Genomic DNA, 14,949 nt, shown 5'->3' on the forward strand with positions numbered 1-14,949 from the left:
AGGTCACAGGTCTCTTACCACTGAAAGTGAGATTTAGAAATAGAGCATAGAGGACAGAAATCTCCTGGAGGTTAAAAGCGTGGAGAGCAGTTGGTAGGAGTGGAGTGGTATCAGGTGCTTAGATTAGGGAGAGATGTGACTCCATAAAGCACAAGAGCCACAGTAGAGAGCTTGATGAAGGAAAGACTGGGGATCATTAGCTCCGAGTGGGTAGGCTTGAAACAGACAAGTGGTCTGGGTTTTTCTTCTAGGAAGGGAGCATCGGTGTCTGCAGTTGCTTTGCCTGTGAAGCTACTATATCACATTCATTTGAGTGGGTGAGCCAAGTCCATTTAACGGAAATTGAACAAGGCAGACACGACCAGGTATCACACAGTATGTGGGAACAGATGACCTCTCTATTTTCAATAGGCAGACCAAAGGACATTTCCATTTGATGAGGTTGTTCTCCTAGACACTTGTGACTGCAGTTCTTGTGACCGCACAAATGTAAAGTGCCACTTGGGTTCACCATCAGAAATTTTTCAGTGGGTAAGGATCTGTTCCTTTTGGGGAATTTCAGTCAGTAGCGCTAGTCCTGATATTGAAACACAGAAGTCTACACTGATCAGGTAGGTGATACGTGATGATAAACTTCAACTGATACTTAACTCTTTAATGAGCAGAAACATTTGGGATTGGTGAGGTTTATGGTGTACTGGCAATTGAATCTAAAGGAGTGTGGAGTCCTGGCCTGGTAGCTCAGTTGGTTAGAGCATTGTCCCCATACATCTAGGTTGCAGGTTCAATACAGGTCAGGGCACATATAAGAATCAGCTAATGAATGCATAAATCAATCAATAAAAAAAAATGCCTAGGTTGAATCTAAAGGAGTGTGGCTCTAGGTGTTGTCAGTCAGTTGCTGCCAAGACAGCCATTACAAACATGTTTTGGGCTAGATTATATTTAAGTAGTGGCCATTGCTGTAGCAGCATCTTTCTTAACTGGTGGCTATGGATACCAGGGCACACCACGATGTGGGGAACTGCTCCTTGTGGTTTGGGGAATTGTAACCCTGGCTGTGAGCCATACTTGCCCCCCTCTCCCCCCGCCCCGGGTTGTCTTTAAGTTTCAACGGAACACTGGAAGGCTGTGCGGGAGACATGACCGAAGGCCACTCAGAGGGTTTCCATGGGAATTGGATTTAAAGAATGCTTATTATGCTTTGGAGGTTGCTCTCCTTTTCTTATCTTTTAGTTAACTATAAACAGTCTCTAGCAAGGAATATATGAAACCTTGCACCTAATGCCAGTTTGGTGTCAGGATGTTTAATAGATCCTAACATAGACTGGTTACTATGCCCTCTATATTGATATTTGTAATCTGTAACTGTCAACTGTAATTCAGGCGCCTAAAAGCTATTGATGATTTATGAATTTTGATCTTGTATCTCCCATGTGTACCCTTCTCAATAAAAACCACGAGGAACAGAGGTCTTGCACTTTTTCCACTAGAGGGAACAGCCACTTCCCTTTTTCCCCAGAGAAAATACAGTGTCTTGGATAAGTTTGTTCTGCTGGGATCATGAAACCTCGGCTGGACAGAGAAGTTTCCAACCAAGCCAGGGCGTTGGAGGCAGCTCAGCCTCACCGTGACACCCGGGAATTGGCGTCAGGCAGATCCCGGATCTCAGCTCCACTACTGCTGAGCCGTGACACTGAACCTCTGTATGTCTCCGTTTTTACCGCTGAAAGAGTTGGAATAATGAAACAGTAGCTTTGCTGTGAGAATTGAGAGCCTGACACCTGAAGACTCAGAAAAGTTTATTCTATCTAATTATGAATTTCTCAAGGTGAGAGAATGTGTCCTACTTAGTTCTATGGGCCTAATCTAATGTATAGACCAGTGATTTTTATAAATTACATGTGCCAAAAAAAGTATGCAAATGGACGCATGACTAGAGCACAGGAATAATGATGACCTTTTTATACACACACACACACACACACACACACACACACACACACACACACACACATTTTTCTCCTTTCTGCTATATTTATTAGCATCTACTTTGTGCCAAGCCCTGTTATTAAGTGCTAGTCCTTCAAAGATGATTATGAATGGTCCTTGTTCTCACTGACTTTTACGGGTTCAGTTGGCATTATTCTGAAAGCAGAGACCAAAGGATGGGGCCGAACCAGCAGACCTCAGCTCAGCAGCAGCAGGCACTCTTCAGTTATGAGATGTGTCCAGCCGTGGAGCTGGCCATGTCGGGAGGCTGTCAGCACTTCCCTTATTGGCTTGCTTTATTTATTTTTTTAAAGATTTTGTTTATTTATAGAGAAAGGGGAAGGGAGGGAGAAACACGGAGAGAAACTTCAATGTGTAAGAGAGACATTGATCATTTGACTCTCACACGAACCCAACTGGCCACCTGGGCCACAATCCAGGCATGTGCCCTGACTGGGAATTGAACCAACGAGTTTTTGGTTCAACCCACTGAGCCATACCAGTCAGGGTTGGCTTTCTTTAAGTAGAGTTCAGGTGATAGTCTATTGAGGATGCTGAGGGAGGAATTCTCATTTGGGGTGGGATTTTAGATGTTAAAAGCCCTAAGTTTCAAGGACTCTATACCTTCTAATCTGCTAAAAATACATGTTTGTTTGTTTTTAAACCCTGGCTTTAAATCAATTCATGAGCCTTACTTCCCAAATTTGTATTCAGTTGGCTTAGGGTGAGGGTAGGGCATCAGCATTTTTGAAGTTTGCTCAGTAATTCTAGTATTGGAGAATCACTGGGCACAGGCGAACGGACAGTTAAACCATCAGGAACAAGAACACTGAAGTAGCAGCTGAGAGTTCCTTGTTATATCTGCTTAGATAGGTGCCCTCTCTGGATGCCATCTTTTTTCAGAATTGCCTCCTGTTAACAGGCCTTCTATTAAATGGGTAACTAGTTTGGAACCCTAATTATAAGTGTTGAAATAACTTTATTTCACCTAAAAGGTTAAGATGGGTCCATTCATCAAATGCATTCAGCTGCAGGTGCCCCTCACCCGTTTGTTGCCTTTCAACAGGTTCTATTAAGGTTAGATTTTATCTGAAATAGATTATCCTGTGTTAGAAAATAAAATTAGAATTTTAAAGGTGGTTTAAAGGTTCTTTAAAGACTGCTGCTACCCACATGGCAGTGACCAACTCTTGACTGTTTAACTGGAGTAATCGAGAGGAGCAGGGAGTGGAGTAAGGAAATGAACCATTGTCATTAAAACCAAACCTACCAAATGGGCATAACTGTTACCATCTTCAGATATTAACCCCCCCAAAACCCCCAGTACCCCAAGCCCAAATATATATTAAATACAATAGTTTAAGAGCACTGATCATTGCTATATGATGAAATAGCCTCAGTGTGAGGCTGTTCTTGTTTGATCTTTCTTCCTCTGAAGACCAGAACAGCCCATGGGTTGGACAGCGGCACCCTGCTGCTTGCTTCCTCTCTCGGCAGCATCTAGCTGAGAGCAGAACAGTGGGTGGGTCAGCCCAGATGTGAGAGCTCTTGGGAGGGAGGGCAACCAAGGGGCCAGGGAAGGAGTTAACTACATAGGCTACTCTGCAATAGACACCTAATACTTAGATGTTTTTGCTGATTCATAGTAGTAAGTTTTTCCTCCTCAAGTATACCCGAAACACCTCCTAGGAGGCATTCAAAACATTAATTTAATGCATATGTAGATAAATAATATGCCCATAGGTAAATTGACTATAGGCTTATCTTGGAGCTATTGAAGGTTTGGTTCTAGATCATTGCAATAAAGTGAATATCGTAATAAAGTGAGCCACATGAATTTTCTGGTGCATGTAAAAGTTACATTTACTCTGTACTGTATTCTGTTAAGTGTGCAATGGCATAAATGTCAAAAAAAACAGTGTATATACTGTAATTAAAAATACTTTATTCCTAAAAAAATGCTAACCATTATCCTAACCTTCAGTGAGTTGTAATTTTTTTGCTGAAGGGTCTTATCTTTAATTTATAAAACAAAACAAAAAAACCCACAAAATCTGCAAGGTGTATTAAGTCAAGGTGCAGTAACATGAAGTATGCCTGATGTAACCCAAAGTCTGCTCTACAAAACTGCCTCCAATTCTCTTAAACTATGATATCTTCTTGGGTCTGTGTTCAGTTTGTATAGAGCCTCCTTCCTCACTCTTGTATGTGACTAACAGTGGACATTTTTAGAATGAAACGAAAGCTTTTCTGCTTCTTGGAAGCTCATCCTCAGGCTCAGCTAACTATTCCTTCCCTGTGCTCTGTCTCCTCTGTGTTCTCGTGTCTGGGAATTCTGGCAGTTGGCTCCCTTTTTCTTCATTCAGCCACATACTTTATAAAGTCAGGGACTGTGGCACATTCTTCTTGGTATCCCAGCACTGTGCCTGGCATGTAGTCGGCAGCCGTCCGTCTCGAGAGACGATGGTGTAGCTTCTTAAGAGTCTATCTGCACCGCCGAGAATGGCTGTGCAGTCCGACTCGGGAGTGACACGGTATCTGTCTCCTCCCGTGTTGAATCGACATCATGCGATGACGCTGAAGCTACAGAGCCTGGGCAGGGTGATATGGAGGGTCTGCTGTTGCCCATGCAGCAGACCCCCCCTCTCTTCGCAGCTGAAGGGTCCAAGGGAAAGACGGAGTCGATACAGCTTGGCTTCAGGTGCGCCGCAGGAGTTGCCGGTGTTGACTACAACGTCAAACCGCCTTAGGGACTCCGGCTCCGGATTTTCTGTCGGGGTTTACTCCCTTAGCCTTTCCCCTGAAGAGGTATGCTGCAAGGCAGCGGAGGTTTTTTGGAGTCAGAGTTTTCCTTCTCTGATGTACCCTGACTGGAAGATCGAACCAGCGACACTTAGCTCGCAGGCCGACGCTCAATCCACTGAGCTAAACCAGCCAGGGTGATGGCATGTAGTAGATGTTCAATAAAAGACTAAATGAATTTCAGTGGAGTCATGTATTTGTGGTTTTCTACAAGAACCGAAAAAAGATTAACTTGCCAGTTCTGTCTAAAATTAAAAATTAATAATCATAATAGTTATAATAAAATACTCGGGTCTGCAAAGTTCTCATTGTGTCATTCTGATCGTGTGTTGACAGCCTTTCATGTAGAGACAGTGCTACCTGATTGGTTCTTTATAGTTGACAGTTTAGTGATAGGTGTTTTTGTCTTCAAGCAGCTGCAGATAAGTCCTGTACAATATTTAAGAAACAATACCGATATTGTTCTCCTCAAAATCCACACACCCACACCCATATGTTTGTCTGTGTGTGTGTGTGCACACGTGTGTGTCCACACTCCAACATTCTGACTCGCTGGAAGATCTGGGAGGGGACGTGGATGCCAGTATTTCTATAACTATTTAGGGATTCTAATGTGCAACCAGGACTGAGAACCAGACCTTTAAAAAATTCTAGTATGCGGTAGAATAACACAGCTGTTAAAACCAAATCGGAAGGTGATATGTCCTTTCTCTTATTTTCAAAGTATTCTTGTTTCTTAAGGAGCTTTTGTGGGACCTGAAATCTTTCCAGGCAGGCAACTCAGTGACTGAATCCTGGTATCCTCATGGTGGTGATGATCTAATTTAACATATTTTGTTAGATTGACTTTTATTTTAAAGTTTAAAAAAATCTTTTTCAAATATATGAAACATAAATAACAGCCTCCTATGTATGCACTACTAAGTATAGACAGATGAAATTTTGCCATATTTGCCTCAAATCCCCCATCATCTTTTTTTTTTTTTTTTTGAAGAACTACTAGAAGCTGTAGTCCATGCCTTCTCCCTCCCGCACGCCTCTGCCCAGCAGGTGACCACTCTGCTGTGGTTGGTGTTCACAAACAGGTTGTTCTATGCCTTTACCACATATGTATATACCCACAGCAACAAATAATATATGTATATCATGTTTAAAAATGTCCCAGCTGGTATCATTACTCATGTTGATATGTGTAACTCTAGTTTATTCATTTTAGCAATTTATTTATCTTTTCTCTGTACAGATCTGTTTTCAAAGCACTCTTCATGTTTTTCCCAGCTGTAAGAGACTAGGCATGTGTTCGGCTTCAAAGTCAGTTTGCCATTGAAAGCGACCTAAACCAGAAGATTGTTTTGGGAATTAAATGAGATGGTGTGTGTAAAATGTTTAGCAGTGCTTGGCATTCACACACACACTCTCTCGCACACAGAGCTTTATAAATATTTGCTATTAGCAGAGTTACAGGTGTAGTTGCTACAATTATTTTATCATTACCTAAAATCATGTGTGAAAGTGCCTGGCTCAGTTACTGTTGGGTTCCCTTTTATCTTTCCTTTTTATAATTCCCCAGTCACTTTCGTTGCTGTTCTTTGCATTTTGTCATTTGAGGAAATAGAGGGCTGTCAGGAGTACTGACTGGCTTGTCCATCAGTGATGATGAGTTAACAGAGGCTGGGGGCTGGAGAAAGGGACAGTCAGCTACTGTGTGGTGCAAGATCGTAAATGTAGGATGTGAGGGGCAGTACCTGTGCTTCTGTTCCTTGTAATTTACTCCTCCTGAAGCCCTGCGATGTGATAGGTATTTGCCATATTCTTTATGTGCATTATTAATCCTTATATGCTATTAGATCTTGTTATCCCCATTTTATAGAGGAGGATACTGAAGCTAAGAAAAGTTTTAAAAGTTTCTCAGTATATCTCTGCTTATAACCGAGTGAGTATCCCCCATTGGGTCTGCTTGATTCCCAAACTTGTGTGGCTTCTACTCCACCAAATAAACCAACTGAGAGAGGAAAAAAATCTTAAATTAACTGATTTTAATTAAAGTGACCAGAAGAAGGGGAATATAAGCAGATCAAATCCGTTATATAGATGTATTAATACGGTTGAAATATTTGCCCATATTTAAAGGAGACAGATCTTAAACAATCAAAGTATTGTTTTAGGCTTATTTAATAGGCTGTGTTCCTGAATATATGCCCAGAAAAGTTTTTGAGAACACAAGGGATAGGAAAGGAAGGGAAGAAGTTGAGAGAGAATGAATGATGATGTAATTTGTTGGGAGATCTTGACTGGTTTTAGTGTAGAGGCTTAACCCTGGGGGCTATGATCAAAGAACACATCTCTTGAAGGAAAGTCCAAGGTTGGGATAGAGTGTTCACTTGTTCCTTGTTGATGGGTGAAATTATAAAAATTGGGTAGCTCTTTGCCCTTGGGAATCCGTAATTGTCCTTGAATTAGAAGGGTAATAATGCCCATATGTCTTTTTATTTCCTCAAACTATAAGAGAAGATTTATTTAGAAAGTCACAGAGGTAGGAGAAGTAAGTGCTAGAAGAAATGGGCTCAGGAAACAAGTTACAGAGGCAACAGAAGGGCCCTCGGAGCTTAGGAGAGGAAAGGGTAACTGTCCTCAGGAAGAGGGGAAGGGGTAGGGGAAGGGGAAGGGAAGGGCAAAAGTGCTGGCATCCTACCAGGAGGGAGAGCACCATGCACCTGTGTCTTCATCGCCTTGTTTCTGCTAGGGGATTCCCATCGAAACATCATCATGTGGCTGGACCACCGAGCCGTCAGTCAGGTCCACAGGATCAACAAAACCCATCACAGCGTCCTGCAGTACGTTGGGGGTGTGATGTCTGTGGAGATGCAGGCCCCGAAGCTTCTGTGGCTAAAAGAGGTAAGTGCATAGAGTTAAGGAAAGGGTTCTAGTACAGTTGAGCCCTGAACAACGGTGCCAACACCCCATGTAAGTGTGTAACTTTCAACTCTCCCAAAATGTAAATACTAACAGCCTACTGTTGACTGGAAGCCTTACTGATAACAAACAGTTGGTTAGCACATATATTGCATGTTATACGTATTATATACTGTAGTCTTATAGAAAGGTAAGCTAGTTAAAAGGAAATGTTATGAAGAAAATCACAAGGAAGAGAAAATACATTTACAGTACTGTTCGTATTTATTGAAAAAATATGCATATAAGTGCATATAAGTATAGTTTGAACCTGTGTTGTTCAAGGGTCAGCTCTAATAGCAGAGGGTTCCATTCGTTGTGGATTTGTCTGTACCAGGCACCCTGCTAAAGTCTATTATGTTTGATTTTTCCCAGCAACTCTCTAAGGAAGGTTGATCCCATTTTATTGATTAGGTTGCAGTTAAATCACTCCTGTTTTCCATATGTTTAACTCATGCAAGGCACTGTGTTAAGTATTTAACCCAGATGATCACTTTGAATCTTAACAGCAATCCGATGAAGAAGGTTTTATTTTACTTTTTTGGTGTGTGTTTTATAGAGAAGAGCAATAAAGCTAATACAGATTAACCAACTCACCCAAAGTGACAGGGTAAATAGGTGACAGAGCCAGGATTTGAACCCAATAATGGCTGATTCTGAAACTGGTTCTCTTACTATCCACACTCTACTGAAGCTTAAAGAGGTTAATTACCATTCCAATTAGAAAGTGGCAGAGCTGGGATTTTAATCCAGGTCTCCTGACCAGAACCTTCTTTCTCTATACACCTTTAGCCCCAGGTGTTTAATTTCTGGCCTTGGTGGCATTTCAGGGTATTCCTTTCTTACCTGAACTTGAGTTTCCATGTCCTTGAGTGATATGGTGATCTCTGGTCAAAGCACTTGCAGGTGGTTCCCATTTCCAGATGTTAGGGTCCTTTATGAAGTGTGGAGAGTGGTGATGTCAGCTTAATGGTTCCCGTTAGAGATGGATGTGTGAGAAAGTTCAAGTCCTCTGGGAACCTCAGGGACTAGAAAACCCCTGGGTGGTCTGATGAGGAGAGAAACCATCTAACGAGTAAGACCTAGTGTGATTTATTTAGTGGCTCACCCAAAAATGTATAGGGGATGGGGGGATTTTAAGGTGCCAAGAAGGTGTCCCTGGATTGCCCCCATGGGGCAGAAGGGGCATAAGCAAAAAGGATATCACTAATCTGAGTAGGCTTGGCTTGTTACTTGTTTTGTGTATATAGCTATTTTGTGAGTTTTAATTTTTAGAAAGGCTCTTACAGTTACTATAGTTCAAAAACACAGGGTGTCTTCAGAGTTGGGGTTTTCAAGATTCTGATTTGTCTCTGCTAACAGCACATTGTGTGACTTTGGGCAGAGCAATTCTCATCCCAGACATCATTTTTTCCATCTATAATGTTCGAAAACCTGATCCAAACATATGCTGGAAATCAAATCGGGATATAGAGCTGTTCTTCACTGCCCCACAGTCTGCCGTGTGATCCATTGGCATTAATTGATTTGATCTCCTAATAAGCCGTGCCTGCTAGAGAGCGTGGGTGACTGAGGCTGAGAGGGAGGGTCACATGCCTTTCCCAAACAGGTGGGAGAGTCAGAATTTAAACCCCTGTCTACTGGGCTCCAAACCCAACTCATTCAGTCATGTTACACAGTGCTAAAATCCCTCTGTATGGGTGCTACTGAAGGTAGGCCAGGAACGAAGGCAGTGATTTCTTCAAGTCAGCCTAAACATGGTGCAAGAGAACAAAGAGGCTGGATATATCACCCTTCTTGGCCACAGGTAAGGAGGAGTTGTACTGAATTAAGTGAGGAGGATCAGGCAGGTGGTCATTGGTGCACCATCAGGGCCTTACTGAACACCTACTTCATGGCCAGCTCTGGGCTATATATCCAGATCTAAATTCAACACGAACCTCTCAGGATACTTCCCATAGTGCACTTGAAATCAAAATGCACTCAATAAAGCCCATAGAAAATAAAGTTCAAGATTGCATGGCACTTATCCATCCGTCCATTCATCCACCCATCTAACCAATTCCATTTCAGAATTTTCTGAGTAAGGCTCTAAATACTGCTTTATTCTGTATTTAACTACCTGAAGATTGAGCCTTAAATCCGTTTGAAAAAATTTTTAATTTATTTTTATTTACTTGGTAAGCATGCCCAGGAGTCCTTGCTGAGAATTGCTTTGGTTTTAAAAACATTTATTTATTAAAATTATTATTATTATTTTTAAAGAGAGGGGAAGGGAGGGAGAATGAGAGGTAGAGAAACATCAGTGTGTGGTTGCTGCTTGCATGCGCCCAACTGGTGACCTGGCCTGACACCCAGGTGTGTATCCTGACAGGGAATCAGACTGGGAACCCTTTGGTTCTCAGGCCAGTGCTCCATCCACTGAGACACACCAACCAGGGTACAAAGCTCTTTCTAAAATCAGTTTTAGTGTCTCCTTAAAGGCCTGACAGAGCTGGCTTATAGTGCTTCTCAAACTTTAATGTGTAAATGAATCACATGGAGATCTTGTTAAATTGCGGATTCTGATTTAGTTGCCCTGGGATAGGGAGTGAAAATGTTCATTTCTAACAAGCTCCAGGGTGTTGCTGATGTTGCTCTCCTGCAGACTTATGAAACCACTTTCAATGCTAAAGGTTCTGGAGAATTAGTAAGCAGTCTGTAATGGCATTATGATTATGGGAGACTGAGGCATAGGGAAGTTAGCTAGCTTCTATAGAGCTATTCAGCTGCACATTCAATGTCAGAACATGAGACTCCGTGCTGGGTTCATTGTGCTGTCATTTGTTTACTCTTGATTCATTCATTAATTTGCCAAATTTTAAGTGAGATCCTGCTATGAACCGGTAATGTGATAGGCATTGGGGACATGGGTACAAAGAGGACTCAGAGGCCACTGGGGACAATGTTGGGGGTGCATAGGAGGGAGTAGGTGGAGGGAAGAAGCATGGGAAGGAGTGCTGAGCACCATGATGCAGGAATATGCAAAGTGCTTTCTGAGAAAATAATTTGATTCTGGGAGGAGTTGAGATGAACCTCAAGATACGAATGGAGGTTTTGCCTAAAAGAGAAGAAAAGAAGGACTTTCTAGACACACACACACACACACACACACACACACATACATGCACACACTATGGTTCATTTATGGTAAGTAAGTGGGTCCCAGGACAGAAGCCTAGGATGCTTCCCTAAGTGTAGCAGGAAATGAGGCCAGGGCTCAGTTTGTTATGGACTTATTTGGTGATAGAGATTGGTTGATGGTTTTTAGCCAAGGGAAGGAATGTTTTTGATCCCTTTGGTAGGGCTGAGGAGATTGGATTAGGGATGAGAATATATGTGTGTGGGAGGAAGAACTTGTTTTCTTCTCATTATAGCACTTTGTTGCCTTTGTTTTTAGCATAAGTTCCAAAATTTGTAACATGGTCCAGAAGATGGTATGTGATGTCATTTTTGCCTCCGTCTCTGTGCTTACTGTGTGTTCCTCACCTTGCTCCCACTCGTCCATCCACAGGGATTCCCCTCAGGGTGCCTCAGACACACCCAGTTCTTAGTACTTCAGAGTCTTGAGTAGGGCTTGGCCCCATAGGCCCAATCTGTCCTACTGCCTGTTTTTGGATGTCCTGGGAGCTAAGAATGGCTGTCACATTATCAAATGGTTGAACAAGAATCAAAAGAAGAATATCATTTTGTGACTTATGATAGTTAACATGAAATTAAATGTTTAGTGGCCATAAGTAACATTTTATTGGAACACAGCCACCCTCATTCGTTGATGCATTGTCTATGGCCACCTTGCATTATGGTGACAGGGCTAAGTAGTTGAGACAGAGACTATATGGCCTGTAAAGCTGAGAATATTTACTCTCTGGACCATTAGAGAAAAAGTGTGCTGACCTCTGGCCTTGATGATGTGGTGTTGTGCCTTCTGCCCTTGAATATTATTCCCTCTACTCACTACGGATTCTAACTCATCATTTAGACCTCAGCTCTATTGTCACTTCCTTAAAAAAGCCTTTTGTAACCCTCAAATAAATTAGAAGTCTCCTGTCTTTGCACTCTTAATTTTACTTCATTGTATCGTTCATAAATTGTAATTACAAATCATATACAAATCGTGATTTATATAATGCTTCCCCCCTCCAACCATTGTAATCCACAGCAGGAAGAGTATCATATCTGTTTTGTTCTTTGCTGTGTTCCTACCCCTAAAAAAATACCTGGCACTTAGAGGTACTCAATGCCTATTTAAAAAAAAAAATAGAGTGGCCCAATAAGGGGCTATTGCAATAATTCCAGATGATAAGTAATAAGACCTGGATTAGGCACTGGGGGATGGAGAGGAGATGGGTTCCAGAAATCCTTAGGGGATAATATCAGTGGGACATTGAGACTGATTGGCTGTAAGGGGTCAGCTGGATGGGGGAGTCAGAGCTGAACACTCACATCAGTATTGCTGTCTTTCACGTGCTCTTTGTCCTTAGCCTGGAATCAGGTGTCAGAGGGAGTGGGGCAGAGTTAGGAGTTCAGACTTAACCAGAAGACAGAAGTGACGTACTAGGACCACCATAGCTCTTGGGAAAAGTCACTGGGGTCCTAGTCTTGCAATATGGAATTTTAATCATGCCCTTTATATTTAAGGTTTATGTGCTCCAGGTTGATGTATGTCTCCTTAATAGGAAGTGTCAGATAAAAGGAAAAATGCCATTTGAATTTTTCATAACCCCCAGCAGTCTGGTTTTTCCATTTGGTCTCAATGATTCTGACTCCCATCTTAATGAAGGCCAAATGCAAATTAAGTTCTGTCAGGCTGGAGTGGCTGGAGTCTCCCATCTTTACAAACATGAAACATCGTGAGGTAACAAGGTGCAGACTGAGGAAGGTCAAGAAAGTTAACGGGCTGATGCCAATCCTGACAGCTCAGTGTTAATGGAAGATAATTAACCGGCTTGTAGAGGCTGCATGGAGATATTCCAATGGTCTTTTGACTCATTTCCTCTTTTTGCCATTGTCAGCAGAGCAGAAAACTGAGCATTATATAGTTTGAGATTTTCATTGTTTATTCCAAAGGTCTGGAACCAACTGGCTGGAATGTCAGAGGATTTTGTTGATGGGTTTAGAAGTATATCTGTCCCTCCCATCTCCCCAGTCCATGCTTCTGCTTCTGTTCTTCACAACATGTAGGAAAAATGAGTAAATGATTCTCTGAACGGTTCTAATGTGCCTTTTCCTGTATATGCAGATTCTTTGGAGGGCCTTGGGAGCCTGGTTGCCTAGAGAGGTGGTTTGATAACTTCTGCTGGCTGTGGAAGGTGTCGGTTGAGTGCTTGGCAGTAAGACCCACTGAAAAGAAAACAAAAAGGAAATAGATGAAAGCTGTGGGTCTGGAAAGCCTGGTCTGAGTCCCTTCTGTAAGATGAGAGGTTGCCTCTGCCCATTTCTAGAGTCTTGTTTTGCCTTAATTTTTCATTCTTATTGATGCCATAGTAACATCTGTTCTCTTATCCTTTGGTTTCTTCTAATCTGAAGCTTTATGAAAGATAAACAATATAATTTCCTTTCTATGAAGTACACCCATTTTGAAAATGGCAGTATGGTAGAAACTATAGTCTTCCTCTGTTAGTTACTCTGGCTTTAAATTTCATCTATAGGTCTAATATGATTCACGTACATTCATCAGATCTTAGCAGCAGAGCCAATCCATGGTGTGAGGAACCGTAGGAGATACAACATGGTTCTGTCACAAAAACAAGTACAGGGTTTGAAGCCAGACACCCTTGCTTTTAAATTTTCTTCCATTCTCTACAGTTTTGGGACCTTAGACAAGCTAAATCAACTTCTCTGAGTCTCAGTGCACTTAGCTATAAAATGAGGATGCTCTGAGCTTTTGGGGTTATTATAATTAGTGAGATGTTATCTAGTGCCTTATACAGTAGACATTCATATAGTAGCTTAATTTTTATTTCCATTGTGTTAAAAAGAATTTTTTTTTCCCTCTGCTAATGGGCATGTCAGTAACATCCTATCACCAAGTGAGAGAATTTTAAAAAACAGAATATCTTATTCATGGAGCTGGTTGTAATGAGTGGTATGTTTTTCCTGTTTGACTAATAGCTAAGGAAAGCATCTAAAACGACCACAGAGTTGTCAGAGGCAATCATAGAAAATAGACAGGAGAAGAGCAGAGAACATATTTTCAGAGTCATTCATTTATTTGAATCATGCACATCCTATGTGTAATACCGACACCAGAAGTCAGCCAGCTTTGAACTGCAAAGCAGATTGATTTACTGAATACTTTCTACTTGTTTCCCCTAACATTTCTCATTGCTTCCAGCCTCAGAATTATTTTACTTCACGAGGATTATTTTATTTAATCATTACACCCATCTTGTGGGGGTAGATACTATCTTTCTTACAGATGAGGAAACTGAAGCTCAAAAAAGTTATATGACTTACTCATAGTTTCATATCATGTAAGCAGACCTACATCAAGAGCCACAATCCATCTCTGCCTCATCCCCCTCACATGGGGGCCTGTGCTGTTCGCTTTGGAAATCCAGGATTGGTTTCTGCATCCAAGAAATTACAGTCTGATTGGATGTACTAAGATATAGATTAACTAAGCAATAAGAACACAACAAGGAAATAGATGAAAACAGTAGCTAAGATGTATATAATACTTATTATAATATATCTAGCACTTTTCTAAGTATTTTATTCATGTTATCAAATTCTTACAACCACCCTGGGAATTAAGTAACACCTTTTATAGATTATAAAATCGGCTCAGAGATGTTAAGCAACTTGCCCAAGGTCACTCAGCTAATATGTGGCAAGGCTTGGATTTGAACCTTGGCATTTCAGATCCAGAGTACAGACATCACTATTTTACTCACTGCTTCTTTGAGTGCTTTCCTTGCATGGTTTGAATAAACTAGTTCAGAGAAGAAACTTTTAGGTGATGGCATTAGGAAGATCTGAGGTCAGGAACAATGGGCTGTTGGTTCATTTTCTTCATTAAGCAAATACTGTGTCTCCTATGTGATAGGCACTGTGCTGGGCATTGGGGATACCAAGGTGAGCAGGACAGTTGAGAGCCCTGAGTAGGATTTTGGGAACTTAGATTCTAGGGTAAAGAGGCAGAAAATATATTTTCTGGAA

At 41.5% G+C, this 14,949-nt stretch overlaps 1 protein-coding gene across 6 annotated transcripts in view; it reads left to right on the top strand.

Moving 5' to 3' along the window:
* FGGY (FGGY carbohydrate kinase domain containing) overlaps positions 1–14,949 on the top strand; it is a 405,123-nt gene that overhangs the window by 37,520 nt on the left and 352,654 nt on the right. For all 6 annotated transcript variants that reach the window (XM_090271656.1, XM_090271651.1, XM_090271649.1 and 3 more), the window contains one exon: positions 7,538–7,689. In XM_090271656.1, coding sequence (XP_090127782.1) covers positions 7,538–7,689 — 152 coding nt within the window. The remainder of the gene's footprint in view (positions 1–7,537; positions 7,690–14,949) is intronic.

Source organism: Furipterus horrens, unplaced genomic scaffold (assembly GCF_987537825.1).
Source record: "Furipterus horrens unplaced genomic scaffold, mFurHor1.1.pri manual_scaffold_3, whole genome shotgun sequence".
Lineage (NCBI taxonomy): Eukaryota > Metazoa > Chordata > Mammalia > Chiroptera > Furipteridae > Furipterus > Furipterus horrens.